General features: G+C 29.0%; 2 protein-coding genes and 1 long non-coding RNA gene across 5 annotated transcripts in view; 2 read left to right on the forward strand and 1 right to left on the reverse strand.

Annotated features, from left to right (window-relative positions):
• Positions 1–391, forward strand: part of LOC124364205 (UNC93-like protein MFSD11) — a 32,118-nt gene extending 31,727 nt beyond the window's left edge. Inside the window, exon 8 of the mRNA XM_046819516.1 lies at positions 54–391. Within this exon, the coding sequence (XP_046675472.1) occupies positions 54–233 (180 nt within the window). The 3' untranslated portion in view covers positions 234–391. The remainder of the gene's footprint in view (positions 1–53) is intronic.
• On the reverse strand, positions 1–12,332 carry LOC124364209. Its single transcript, XR_006922588.1, has 3 exons — positions 12,163–12,332; positions 4,510–4,638; positions 1–159 (listed from the first exon to the last, which is right to left on the reverse strand). It is a non-coding gene; the product is annotated as an uncharacterized LOC124364209 (long non-coding RNA).
• LOC124364206 (peroxisomal (S)-2-hydroxy-acid oxidase GLO3) overlaps positions 11,476–15,066 on the forward strand; it is a 17,345-nt gene continuing 13,754 nt past the window's right edge. The window contains exon 1 of one of the 3 annotated variants that reach the window (XM_046819519.1): positions 11,476–11,494. Coding sequence is in view for 1 of the 3 variants with exons in the window: in XM_046819517.1 (XP_046675473.1) it covers positions 12,423–12,469 (47 nt within the window). In the remaining 2 variants the exon portion in view is untranslated. Of the gene's footprint in view, positions 11,495–12,395; positions 12,470–13,605; positions 13,773–15,066 lie in introns of those variants that run through there. The other 2 variants (XM_046819517.1, XM_046819518.1) reach the window with 2 other exon arrangements.

A 15,066-nucleotide genomic window follows, 5' to 3' on the forward strand; every position in this document is an offset into this window, starting at 1 on the left:
TTTGCCACAGACAAAGAAATACTAATTTTCATAGATTTTATTTTTTCCATCAGGCGATGTGTGTGTCCCTGAGTTTCTTCTGCTCCAGTCACCTCGGACTTCACATTCTCCTGCCGACGCTGATGTCTGCAGCTCTACTCAGCGCTCTTGCATTCTGCTCTGTCGACAGAACAGCTGTTAAACTACAGTCAGAACGGAGACGTGCGAGTGTTGATTTAACTCCAAAACATTGATATTTCTTATCTCTCTGAAACTTTATAGCTTAGATATATCGACAGATTGTACCATTTCCTCTCAGTCTTTATTACACATCACACCATTAATGATTTTATGGAACCAATATTACTTTTTACATCAGGAGCTAAAATGTATTAAATACACTAGTATATTGTCTAAATTTTTATATATATACTAGCTGTTTCCCGCGGCTTCGCACGCTTTTCGTAAGTTTTGCCCGCGTATGAGCATTTCTGGTTGAAGTAAATTATATTTCCAACCCCGATGTAGATTTTACCTTGATGTCACGATCAAGAAAATATGTCAAAAATGTATTGTACATGCATAATGTATTTTATTACAAAGTGGTCTACCACTCAACCTTTAAGTTCAACCAAAAATTTAGTTTAGACAATTATACATCATAACTTAGCGCCTTCAAATAGTGTTTCACTGTTTAATATACGTATCTATCTCGTAATTGCAGGTTATAATGTGCAGGCGCTTTGAAAACTTTTCTTCATTTTATTCGTTTATATTCACGACATAAGCGAATAATTCAGATAATAACTATCCTATCTTCTAAGTTAGACTAAATTACGGATACATGTGAAATTTGATTGAAATTGGTTCAGTCGTTTTGGAGTTTATTGGCAACATACATCGTGACTCAAGATTTTTATATATATAAGATATATATATATATATATATATATATATATATATATATATATATATATAAATTGTTATATATATAATTTATATATATATATATATATATATATATATATATATATATATATATATAGACAATATACTAGTGTATTTAATACATTTTAGCTCCTGATGTAAAAAGTAAAAAAAAAGTAAAATTGTTATATATATAATTTTTATATATATATATATATATAAATTTCGGGAAAAACTTTTAAATAATTATACAGCTAATTTCATTTCTTTCTTAAATATAATAATAACAATTAGTTGTTGAAGGAATTAATATCTTATATTAAGTACCAAAAATAGTATATTATAGATCTAAGGAGTTTATTTTTTCCATATAAAATAGAAAAGTACAGTATTTAACATTTTTATATATTCAACTGGTTTTATAGTATGAATAAAATAAATATGAGTTAAAGAGAATGACTTACTCACTTATACGAAACATAGAAAATATTTCTAATTTAGTGCAACATAAAAAGTTTGTCAGAAATATTTAAACTTATTGAACCAAAGCTTTAATAAAAAAGAATAAAAACAAAACCATGAATAAATTTAATAAAGAGTTGAAAGATGTTAGGTAATAGGTATGCCATTTCATTAATTGTAAGAATTTGTGTATGCGTAATGAAAATAAATGTTAATAAAACAATATTTAAGGTCAATGTAGGATAAATTCATCCCTACATTGTTATTTGTTGTTTTATTATACAGTCTCATAAATTAATAATGATGTAAATATAACACTGTTTATGTACAGTGTTATGTGAATAAATGATATTTAATGTAAGTAGTGTTCTAATTAACATTGACTAGTTGTTTTTTTTTTTGCTGCAGGCAATGCACAAAAATAGAGTCATAGGGTCCCTATTAAAAAAATATATGGCAATGCTTGGCCGTCCACTTTTTTTGTCATCATGCACATTAGTTTGGCCATTTTTAAACCTAATACACCACTGACGCACTTCACCTTTAGTAATCACTTCGTTCCTATAAACTTCACAGAATTGGCGATAAATCTCAATTGTTTTATTGTGTTTAGCCAAGAAAAACCATATAACTGACCACTTTACAACTAGCTGGATTTTCAGTTGCGTCACACATTTTAAACTGCTATTGTAAAAGAACAAGGAATGACAGTAACTTCCCACTATCACGGCTGAATAGCCACTGAACAGAGAAACGCCCTGACATCAAATGGCCGTGATAGTCCCGTCTCAAACACAGAGCGAAATGTAATCTACTTTCTGGATAACCCTCGTATTTACATCATCTTGAATGCACTTACATGCAATGTTAGCCTGGACAACAGACTTGTTAAATGAGTGCTAAAGTACAACCTAAAAGCTGCGTTTACACCAGAGTTGCAGACGTGTTTACGACAGTTGTTGACAACTGTTCACAAAACAGCTTTTATTTTGTTGGCAACAATATGTGTTGCAGACAGACTTGGCTTGTCTGCAACACAATTTTTGTTTTCCACTGAGAGTCGGTAAAGATCAAAGAGTTGTGACTTATGTCGCCAACATTTGTCGTCGACAAAAGGTTGCAGTGCTGTTTCGGTGTTGCAGACATCCCCTCCCCGCTCCCTCCACCCATACAGAACCACTCAACATCCACTTTATAGTTCCTCTACTTATTATATTTGTGGTTTCTATATCAACAAGGCAGGTCCTTATAACTCGAATTGAAAATTGAAAATGTAACAGTCTATATAAAAACACAAATCTAAGTTGTAATATTAAATTGTATTTCTCTTTCAAATTTTATTTTTGAAAACAAAATTTTTTGGAAAACCAATGCAAATGATGAGTTAGCTAACTGATTATTGTCATGCAAGTTGTATTATGTGTCGTAGATAACTCTTTATAAAGTGATTTGATTTTTAACTATTTCCTATTTATGAAGTAGGCCTAATGTGGTTAAAATATTTCATTATATTTAAGTTCATGCAAATATCTTGATATAAAATATATGGCACACATTTACTGAAGTCATATTGTATTTATTATTGTGGAAAAAATATCACTGTAAATGTATTGAATTATTAATAAAAAGGATTTTAATTTTAGAAGGTTTTTATTGATAGAATACATATACAAAAATGAAACAAATAAGCAATGTACAATTAATTTTGAACTATCCAGCTGTACAAATATTCTTGCATTGTTGAATTAACCTTTCTTAGTTATTTATGTTCAACTTGAAATATTTGTGAATTTTATTTTGCAATGTTACTCGTCTGGAACTACAGTGATTTTTTTCCATTGTTTTTGATCTTGTATGATGAATATATTTTCAAGATTTTATCCTGGAACTGATGTGTCTCGAAAATGTGTATGTTTTGGAGTTCACTAAATTTGTAGGGAGGATTTTAATCTAAGATTTTACTATTGGGATAGCAAGAATTTGTCTCCTTCTGGTGTTTAATAGAACAAGAAATTTTATTTCTTGATTACATTCCTGGTACAGCAAAAACTTGTCTTGTTGTGGTGTACACTAAACTTGTAAGAGGAATTTCATTCCAAGATTTCGCTCTTGGAACAACAGAAATTTGTCTGCTTCTGGCGTTTATTGAACTAGCACAAGAAATTTGGTTCTTCAATTTAGTTCCTGGTACAGCAAATACTTTTCTTGTTGTGGTGGTACTACACTTATACAATGAATTTCATTCCAGGATTTCGCTCTTGGAACAACATAAATTTGTCTCCTTCTGGCACGTTTATTGAACAAGCACAGGAAATTTGGTTTATCGATTTAGTTCCTGGTACAGCAAAAACTTGTCTTGTTGTGGTGTGCACTAAACTTGTACGAGGGATTTAATTCCAAGATTTCGCTCTTGGAACAACAGAAATTTGTCTGCTTCTGGCGTTTATTGAACTAGCACAAGAAATTTGGTTCTTCAATTTAGTTCCTGGTACAGCAAAAACTTGTCTTGTTGTGGTGGTACTAAACTTGTACAAGGAATTTCATTCCAAGATTTCGCTCTTGGAACAACAGAAATTTGTCTGCTTCTGGTGTTTATTGAACTAGCACAAGAAATTTTGGTTCATCGATTTTGTTCCTGGTACAGCAAAAACTTGTCTTGTTGTGGTGTGCACTAAACTTGTACGAGGGATTTAATTCCAAGATTTCGCTCCTGGAACAACAGAAATTTGTCTCCTTCTGGCACGTTTATTGAACAAGCACAAGGAAATTTGGTTTATCGATTTAGTTCCTGGTACAGCAAATACTTGTCTTATTGTGGTATGCACTAAACTTGTACAAAGAATTTCATTCCAAGATTTCGCTCCTGGAACAACAGAAATTTGTCTGCTTCTGGTGATTATTGAACTAGCACAAGAAATTTGGTTTTTCAATTTAGTTCCTGGTACATCAAATACTCGTCTTGTTGTGGTGTGTACCAAACTTGTACGGGGAATTTAATTCCAAGATTTCACACAACTAGCACAAGAAATTTAATTCCTGGAACAGCAGAAACTGGTCTGCTTATTGTGATTATTGAGTAGTACAAAAAATATTATTCCATAATTTCGCTCCTGGAAAAAAACTATTTCTGTGTTAACTAACCTTTTATGAGGAATTTCATCATGGCACCTCAAAACATTGTCTTCGTCTGATACAATCTTGATATTGGAACTTTGACTTCAGTTGTGTGCTTCAGTTGAACTATGTATATTTCATGTATCACTCTTGATCCTGCAAATTAAGTTCAGATTGAAAAATAGGAGAATTTACTATGGTGGATGGCTTCACCTTTTCTCTACTCCACTTTTAATTTGTTTTATAGTTTAAAACTGTGTATTGCAGAATAAGGGACAGCTGGATTATCCAATGTTACTACTGACAAACCTAAAAATGTTGCTTCTTTAAATTTTGAATTTGGAATGATTTTTCATAATGTATTACCATGGAAACAAAGTGTATAGTTATTGTGCTGTCAATAAAATTGTAATAATGAAATATTTGAATTATTACATTTAATTAATTATGACATCCCTGATATCATCCTAGTTTTAATTTTAATTGGGTGTGTTTAAACTAATTTTTTGGACTCAACTTCTGTTTCTTCTCCTACAGACCATCGATACAGAGTTGTGTTATATAAGTAAAGTTGGACGTAGCCCAAATTTATATTTTACTTACCATAAATAGTATTTTGGCAAGTGAAAAACCCTTTTTCTGGTTCAGATGTTTTTTTTTGAACAAATTTGGTGAGATAATGTAAATCTATTATGTAATTTGCGATTTTTGTTCGTATAAAGAGGAATATATTATAAACTTTGATAATTGACAATCTGAATTAATTAAAGATTACTATTAATCTATATATATAAATCTTCTGACATGTATTAATAGTGGAACCTAAAACAAATACAAATAATTTCAGTGTAATAAGATCTTTTGTTTGAGATTTCAAATAGTTTGTACATTACGGTAATATTTATTACAAATTTGATATATTCAAAATTTAAATACCTATGTTAGATACATGTTATGAGTACCACTTAACCATTTGAAAATTAGCAAAGTTGAGAACAAATATTAAAAGGGCCAATTAAATGTTTAAATACAAATTGAATAAACACTACCATTTCACTCAATTTAATTTTCTTACTTGGGGGAAAAGAGTGTCAATTGCATGAGTTTATATAAAAAGTTAAATTATTTTGGAATTACTCTGAATTATGGCGTTTTTACTGCAGTTATGGATTTATTGATGGTTATATAAGTAGAGTAAATCTATGGAGCATTTAAGTTTGGTTGTATGAAAACATCTGGTGAATTCAATAAAAAATCTGGAGCGAATTAAAATGCAAAAACTTTAAAAAGTAGCTAATAACCTCGAAATAAAATAAAACAGGCCAGGACTCTTAAAAAAGGAAGGTTGAGGATATATTTCATAAACAAGAGGATCCAGACAACTAAACACTGTCCTCAACATTACTAAACGGTTACATAGCTTTACTTTTGTTTCTTTTTGTAATTTCCGAAACTTGCGTTTTAAAGATTTTGATGCCATTTTTTTCAGCTCAGGAAGATTCTACAGTACTACAATGTTTACTACATATCTTTTGTAATATAAGCTAATCATAGAAATAGGGGTTTAAACAATTTTAATTGTAAGTGTGGGAAATATTTTTTATTTTTTTTGGACAGTTTATTTACATAGTAAAAATTTTGTTGTTTGTAAAAAATGTCTGATAAATTCTGTTTATCTTGTGTGTGTGTGTCTAAATAAAAGTACGAAGAATGAGCAGAAAAAAATTCAGTGTATTAGCTTAATTATGTATCGAGATAAATGGGATAAAATTAACATTATGGAAGATTTATAGCATATATCTTACAACTTATTTTTTTTTTAAATGAAATGAAATTATATCAATGAATACAAAACTTATAAGGTTTGTATTCATTGATTATATCCAATAAAGTATCTAAAGCAGGCTTCATCAATATCGCTGAGTCTAGTTATAAAGTTAAATACATCCACTTTAACTTTTTCTGTTACTGTTTAGTAGTTTTTCTTTATCGACCTTAACAGTAAATAAAAAAGTTTAAATATCATTTTGGTATAAAAATGAACTGCGTTTTAACAAATTTTATAACTAGTGTATAACATGACAACAATGAGCTACTAATTTGATTGTATTAGAGGTAGTGATGGTGCTCAGTAAAATCTTTACTATTCAGTCATTATTTTTTTTAGTGAAAAATATTTTGGTATCAAAATGTTCACCTTAAAATAACCTATATTTCATTATTCTTATAAACTTTTAATAAAATCTACAATTATATATATATATATATATATATATATATTGCTGCGAACTATTTTTTTTAATCAAAGAACAAATATGTTGATTTATTAAATGTTAATGTCCTGTTTAGTTTTTACTAAAATAAAACAATACTTAGTAAATTTATTTAATCATGTATTAGGATTTTATTGTTTCCCTCCTGAGTTCATCAAGATGCAACCGTTATCCTAGTTAGTTTTCAAAGAAACGTAACACAACGTCCAATATTACTTTTATTTGACTTCTGTTCCATAATTTATTGTTTAACACTGTCACTTAACATTTTTATCTGAAATTCCAGTGTTATATTTATTCCATGAACATTTGAAACCACCAGATCTGGAACAAAACTAGCTCATGTTACTTTGACTTGTTTATGGTACAATTTGATCATACCCATCTCATCAATCGTGACAACCATTGAATCATCTAATGTGGTAGCCATTACGCAGCTGGACATGTTCATACAAGTCATTCCTTGTTTGAACTGATACTGATTACATGTTACGAAAGATCTTTGTTTGTAATGGCCAAATCACAGTTAGCTTATACACATTTTCTTTGAATAATGGCTTTCCTATTCTATTTTTTCAGTCAGACAAATTTGGAAATAGTACAATAAAATAATATCCTGACCTGCTATCTACAAAACGTTTGAGTGAAATTAATTTTTTATCTGGATGAAATCAAGTTGTGAATGGCTTTTTAGAGTGCTGAGTGATTGTGTAGCATTATTTGTGTAAACATTTGGATGGTTGAATGCAATCATACGTTAGATAGTATATAGTAAATGTTTCCCAACCTCAGAAGGATTCATTTCTGGCTTGTTAATACCTAATCTAGTAGGATCTTTTCTAAGGTTATAGCAAACATTGATGGTGTCATTTACATATATATGGATGGATCCTTAGGATGTATATGGATCCTCCTTTAAAATAATAATAGATGTGATAGGCTATGGTAATCCTAACCCATGACCTATTCCATTCTTTATGCTTCACATTCAAAGAATTCAGAGCATTCTACAGGGTGTTCAGTAAAAGTGTTCCAGTACTTTTGGATTTTGTTCTACACATAAACATAAAAATGAGCAAAGAAGTTCATATGAAGGTATATGAACCTAAAACCTTTAGTTTTCTGTCAATATGTCTGTATGTTAGTTTTATTTGAAAAACTATGTCTTATGAATCAGTTAAGATAAAATTATGAAAATTGAAAATTGTATTAACCTTTGGTAGACCTTTTTGAAAATAAAATCTTAACAAAATCCTTTACCTGTTCCAAAATGGCGGACCGTTTAAATTATTCCATGAAAATAACTCAAAACGGAAAAACATCCACCATTTTGTTTGTGTAAAAGGATTTTGTGTTAATATTTTATTTACAAAAGGTCTCCCAAACTTTAATAAAATTCTCTAGCTTCATAAATTTCTCTTTATTGGTTCAAAAGATATAACTTTTTCTTAATAAAAAACACATACAGACAGGTAGACGGAAAACTAAAGGTTTTAGGGCATACCATCATATGAAATTTTTTGCTCATTTTTATGTGTAGAACAAAATACCAGAGTATTGGAACACGTTTACCAAATACCCTGTATAATAATTGGATCCAATGCATAGATCTATAACCTATTCCTATTGTCACCTTGCATACAAACAAAATTATTTATATCTAGTTCGTTCAGTACAGAAGAACTTTAGAGAGTACTTATCTAATTACAAAAAGAATTCTGGCAAAGATTTTATTCATAATTTAGTTTTATTATATATTTTGTCCTTAAGAGCTTGTAATTTATCATAGGTAGTTGATTAGGAATAAATTGTTCTCTTCTGATGTTAATCCTTACGCTTGGTAGGAATATATTATCGTATCAATTGAGTAAATGAAGACCTCAGCAAATTCTTATCCTCTACATTTTATACTTCAGCAACAAGAATATAGTCAGGAAAAATTTTTTAGGGGTCCAGACAACTAATATTTTCCCGTAAAGACAAAGAGTAAGGCCCCATTTTGTTCCTTAAGAAGTTCTTGAACCGTTTCTTTGTTGAGAATGATCTTTCAGCAGTACATGTCAGTAATACTGAATTATTTAAATAATAATAATCGTTTACTAAAAAAGTAATTGACAATTTGTGGGGGGCAGACCACTTGGATCCCCTCACTGGCTACGTTCTTGTTAAGCAAAGAGTGTGAATTAATGTTGAATGGGATACAATATAGTCTGCCTAAGACTTTCAACACCTTGTAACATAATAGATATTGAAGCTTTTGTCATGCCATTAAATATTAGGAGGTTATTTTTAGGTAACAGTTATTTATTAAAGTATTTGACGAGCAGAACTCATTCAATTGGTAGAAACCTTGAAAAAATTGCATCTTTTTTGCCAAAAAAGTATGTATTGGATAAATATACGCCTTTATTTATTATTAGTAAGATTAATCCTTCAAATTGGAATTGTTCTAATGGAACTTAATATCCAAGCTGCTATCATACTCTAGATTGTAATCATTATCTTGTTCAGACTGAATCTTGTTCAGTGTTTACTACAAATTCTAAATTGGGCCATCCAATGCAAACTAAGGCGTTTCCAGTTTATTCACTCATAGTGGTCCTCATATATCCAAAAATATCCAGATGCTTTAAAAATAACGAGACTTTGTAAACCTCAATTGTTAATTTTGACTCTAAAGCGAAATTCTCTCAAGGCTTAAAAGTTGATTCAACTGTCATTATTTTTTCCAGCATAGGGTGTTACAATTGTTCATGCATTACATTATAAAAATATTTGCACAGGAAACCAATTTATTTTGTTATCGGACTCAAAAAGTATGTTGATGGCTTTGAAAACACTAATATCAATTTGAACACACGGTTTGTTATTCTCAAGATAGAGACCAAATATGTTTATCTTGCTTCCATTTAACATTGTATACAGTTTTTTTGGGTTCTAGCTTGTAGAGGGGTTGTAGACTACGAAAAGGGAGATATTGTAGCCAAATATACGTACCATATATAAATTTAAATTCCAAACCATATTATTTTGACTTCAGAAGTTATTAAAAGTTTTGGGTTAAAAATTGTGGCAGTAGCAATCAAATCAAAATCTTTTTTGTTGCCATAAAAATCACAATGTGTTATTGACAAATTCACTTTTTTAGATATAGCCAAGATGTCTCTATTTTAAAAGATTAGCTAGAAACTTAAATAAAATGAATTTTGGTAAGTACAAATTTAGGTTCCAATCAAACTGATATTCATTGGATAGAATTTGTCGATCTCTTAGTATTTTGGTCAATAAAATTTAGAGAGTTATAAATTTTGTGCAACAGAATTCTTCAAGTGAATAAAAAGGATTGTCTTGAAGCCACAATAAAATTTTTTTTCAAGAAAACATTTTGGATATATTTTTGAACCGATGATAACAAATGATTCTTTTTTTAGAGAGATTACAGAGTGACTGATTGCTTTGTTTTTGGTTAGTCTATTCATGAATACTATTGACTCTTATGCCTTGTGTTGTATGAGTGATTTCATTGTAAAGTTGTAATAGTTCTAGAGTTTGAAAATTATATTTCATTAAATAAAGAAATACAGATTTATGGCAGTTTGAACTTTTAAAGTTTTAAACTGAGGTTTAAAATATTATAAACTATGTGAATTGGTAATTAGTCATATGGCCTTATTTTGGAGAAGAAGAACATTATGAATTTTTTCCATCCAATCAGCTCATACCAAAAAATTGACTGAGAGAAGGCATAATGAACAGTTTTGACATATTCATGGAAATGGTCCACCCTGGTAAGAAGGGATAGTAAGGATTCATATTCTTATAGTCATTTAAATAAAATTGAGATTTTCCAGAACCCAAGTGGTGAGTGTTCAGAAGAAGGTCATAACATTGATTAACCTATTACCAATACATTGGATGTAAATGCATAACTTTGAATGTAAATTGGCAATGTAGAAAGTTCTTATTTTCTATGTTAGTTACTCTAAAAGTTCTATTTCTATTTCCATTGCCTATTTTATCGATATTACACTCAAATAACTTAGTAGGTGTTGAACCTACCTATATTTATTGTTTACAACAATATTACGTTATAATTTACTTTTTAAGAATTGGTTGTTACATTAAGTGCAGTTGAGTAACATATAAAATAAGTTGTATGTTGTTATTTTACATACCAATTTTGTTTATGATTTTTATGCTGTTTACATGGTTTCAAACCAATAGTTGAAATAAAGAATTTAAAAAATCAAATCACACAACCATATAGATGTTCTAGGCTGTAAGATAAAACTAAGGAGTAGAACTCCCCCAAAGCACTAAAAATTAAAAAATATATGTAAAAAGCAATTCAACCGGTTTGAAATATGTAACTTTGAGTTAGACCCATATATTGTAATTAAATTTAAATTTATGCAGATTTATTCCATAAGGTTAATGTACTCTTCAATCAGATTCAACCCCCAAAAGCCAAATCCTAGTTACGCCACTGGAGTGAGTATAGGATGATGTAAAAACGTGGTGTGTTTACGCACATATAAGTAAATGATTGTATAACAGTGATAAAGAAAGTCTGTGTATTTTGAGTTGTGACTAATAATCAACTACATCAATAAATAATGGAAATTTAATCATTTGTATTGTAACTTAGTGAAGTTTGTGATATGCAGAGGATGAAGTTTAGCCAAGAAAGAGTTCTATGAAGGAGACTGACCTCATTTGAACTCATTATTACCGTAATGGTATGTAATATATTAATTTTTATGAAGTAATTTCTTTAATGACCAAATTAGAATTGCAAATTAAATAAGCAAACCTCTTATATCGATTTCATGCAAACTGTGTGATATAGCTAATTAAAATAATAACACTTTAATAAGAGAATTACATTGAAACCATTCATATAATCGTTATTTGAAATTAATTATACCTTTAAAAGCTGCTAAATAATTAATTTTATTTTAAATTTTGACTTAATTTGTAAGTATTTTAAACCATGTAATGTGTTAATTTTTTATCAATATCATGTCACATGTAAATTTATTAAACATATATTAAAAAAAAAAATAATATTGTTGAAAATGTTAAAATAGGTATATTTAAAAACTTTCAATGGAAAGTAACTTTAATGACTGAGAAAGAAATTTGTTCATAACATTTAAACCATGTTTCCTGTAATTACACTAAAATAAACTACATTTTGCTGTTAATTTTATAAAATATGTTTACTATTATAAATGTTCAAACCTTAAGGTCCCATTTATTAGATATGCAAAAACACAAAAAAGTCAAGATTAGCTTGTACTGTACATATCTTTATTGTATAATAAACCATTAGATGACTTAATATTTTCACTTTTTACAAATCCTTAAAAAAAAAAAACAAAATAAAATCTATGAATATACTTACTGATATTGTTAGTGTTTATGAAGTTTTAAATCTCATGGTTGAAAATGATAAAGCTTGTTTCGAAATTATTCAATCTAACCTATTTATAAGGTCATCATTTGTAATCTCATTTTGAGTAAAATTCATTTATTGACAAATGAGTCCCTCTGTTAAAAATTGTAAATATTATCTGTAACTAAGTGTGGAATGAACTGATTATAATGGCCTTGATACCACCAAACATGTAGAGGGAGAAGGAGGGGGGTACTAATTGAAGGTCAATGTGCAAAATAAACCATTCTGCCTTCAACCTGTGTAGACTGAAGATGTGAGTAAGAAATCCTTCATTGGGCTAAGAATTAATTTACTGTTTCCTGTGCATTAAACAATTTAAAAATTTGATATTTAATACAAGTATTATGTTGATTAGTTCATACAACTTAAATGATTAACCAACTCTTTTGTGAATATTTCAAAGTTAACCTTAATAATACCGTTATTTACAAACATTATATCATTTTAACAAGTTTAAATTTACGAATCAGTTATATCAATTTGGAAAATAACTGAATAAACAAATCATATGTCTTATTTTTGTAATTTTCTTAATAGCGCAACAATTAAAGAGATAATAAGAATGACATGGAATGAAGAACAAACTTGGATATTTCCTCAGTTACTTTGACTATTTCATTATGTAGAAATATCACACATTAATTAAGGCTCTACATACTTATCAAAACTGAACTGAAACTATTAAATTATCAATTTAACTGATAACTTGAATATGCAATGACAAAATCACGACTTTTACTACTTCCAACCATTAAATAGTTTTTAATAACACTGTTATTTACAAACATATTATTTTAATGCTAGTTTTAATTTACAAATTAGGTATACTGATATAGGAAATAATAGACTAAACAAAATAAATTGTTCTTATTGTTGGAATTAATTTAATAAACAGTATTTAAAAAAGTTACTGTAATGTTAAGTTTTATAATTTGAAAGATGTTGCTGTTCTTTACTTAAATATTATCAATTTATATGTGGAAATTTAAAAAAATGGTAATGGTTGCTGTGGTCTTTGCAAATTATAACTTATTAGCAACAAGGATAACATTAAAAAAAAACTGCAAGTTTGACCAAAATTCCATTAAAAATGCAATCTTGTTCCAACATTTTAAAATACTAAGTTACAGTTGCACAGCTGTCAATTTAATGCTGATTTCAAACACATTCAGACTTTGAATAAAGAAAATTAAAAGGTTTTCTATTTTAATGCTATTACTATATAAAAATAATTTGAGACAATGTCTAACATAACTGAGCAGGTACAGTTGTTTTAAGCTATCTGAGCTTTGCTAGATAAGAGTGTTATCTTTGATAAACATAAACTAACTTGTAAGATAAACAACACTGTAAACATTGCCTGCCAGCTGACTGAGAGTAAAGTACAAGTTATTGTGTGACATAATTCCATTAAATGCTATTGCCATTACAGACACATTATCTTATGGCATTCTTAACATTGAGATTGATTGAACTGTTAAGTTTTAATTGTGACTATTGGTACTCTTGACCTCCAGTGAGACAAAGAAAACAACAGAACTTGGACAAAATTTAAGGTTAGTTATGTTATTCAGCTACTTATTGCAGGAAGGTTGGTGTTAGTAGGTAAAGTTAAGAGGATTAATTTAGTGTGTTGAATGTCCTTCCTATTTTTACGAAGTTGTTATGTTTTAAACATTATGAATGAGTCCATGAGTGAACTTAGTTATTCCCTTGATTATATAGACTAATCAAGGGTTTTACCAAACCTGAATGGGAGACCTACTGGAAATAAAATTTAACAAAAAACTCAAGCGCCTTCTAGATTTGTTCATTCACAGTATTAACCCAGAAACCAACCGCCAGATTGTTTTTTTTTACACTATAAGCACATAACCTGGTTTTTTTTTAAATCAATAGAGAAATTTCTTCTAAGAAAGAAATCGATTGTCAGCCATGTTAGAATTGGTGGAGGTCGAAATTAGACGGTACCAATATGGTTAAAAATATGAAATGGTACATTTTTTCAAATAATATTTTTCTTAGCTTGACATATTTTAAACTAACCAACCGTCAGACATGTAAATAAATTTTTAATTAGCATCATCTAACCATATAAGACCATTAAAATGGTGATTTTCAGTCATTTTATGTACATTGGATCAGCCAAAACTAGCTTGGCTGGTGATTTGTTTTTTTTTAAGGAAAAATTTCTTCTATTGATTTCAAAATAGATGAGGTTGTGTGCTTATACAGTGCATATTGTGTAACTACCTTCTGTATTTTTGGCTTGCTAGATACATATTGTATAAATACAAATCAATGGCTCTAACATAGCAACTAGCTTGGGAATCTCTTTCCCCAAAATTCTCAAAGAGTAATCAATTATAACAACAGAAACAAACTAATTGTCTGATGAAAATTCTTACGTAACATCTACATGTACTGGACCTTTCCCATTGACCATCATTCATGATTAATTGCATTTATGTACTATTTAAAATTTCTAAACTAGGTAATTAATGTGATATTTACACTATCAGTTTTGTTACACAATCAAACACAAAACTGACAAATGTAATTATTAATTTATGACTTTTTTCTTATACATTTATAATGGCAATCTAACTTGATTCCTAAAGTTAATCAAAATTAGATCAGCCATATAGTCTGCATCGTAAGTTGAACTGCATTTTGCCCAAAATTAAGTTTTAATTTTACAAATAACCATTGAACACCTTATTTAAATGTGCAAGTTGTGCCGTCATGTATTATACATCTAATGTGCTATACATACAAAAAATTAAAGAAAATTCTCTTAAGGACTGTTCCACAAATTTCTTTTTTTTATATTTAAATATTGTCTTTTAG

Source organism: Homalodisca vitripennis, chromosome 6, assembly GCF_021130785.1.
Source record: "Homalodisca vitripennis isolate AUS2020 chromosome 6, UT_GWSS_2.1, whole genome shotgun sequence".
NCBI lineage: Eukaryota > Metazoa > Arthropoda > Insecta > Hemiptera > Cicadellidae > Homalodisca > Homalodisca vitripennis.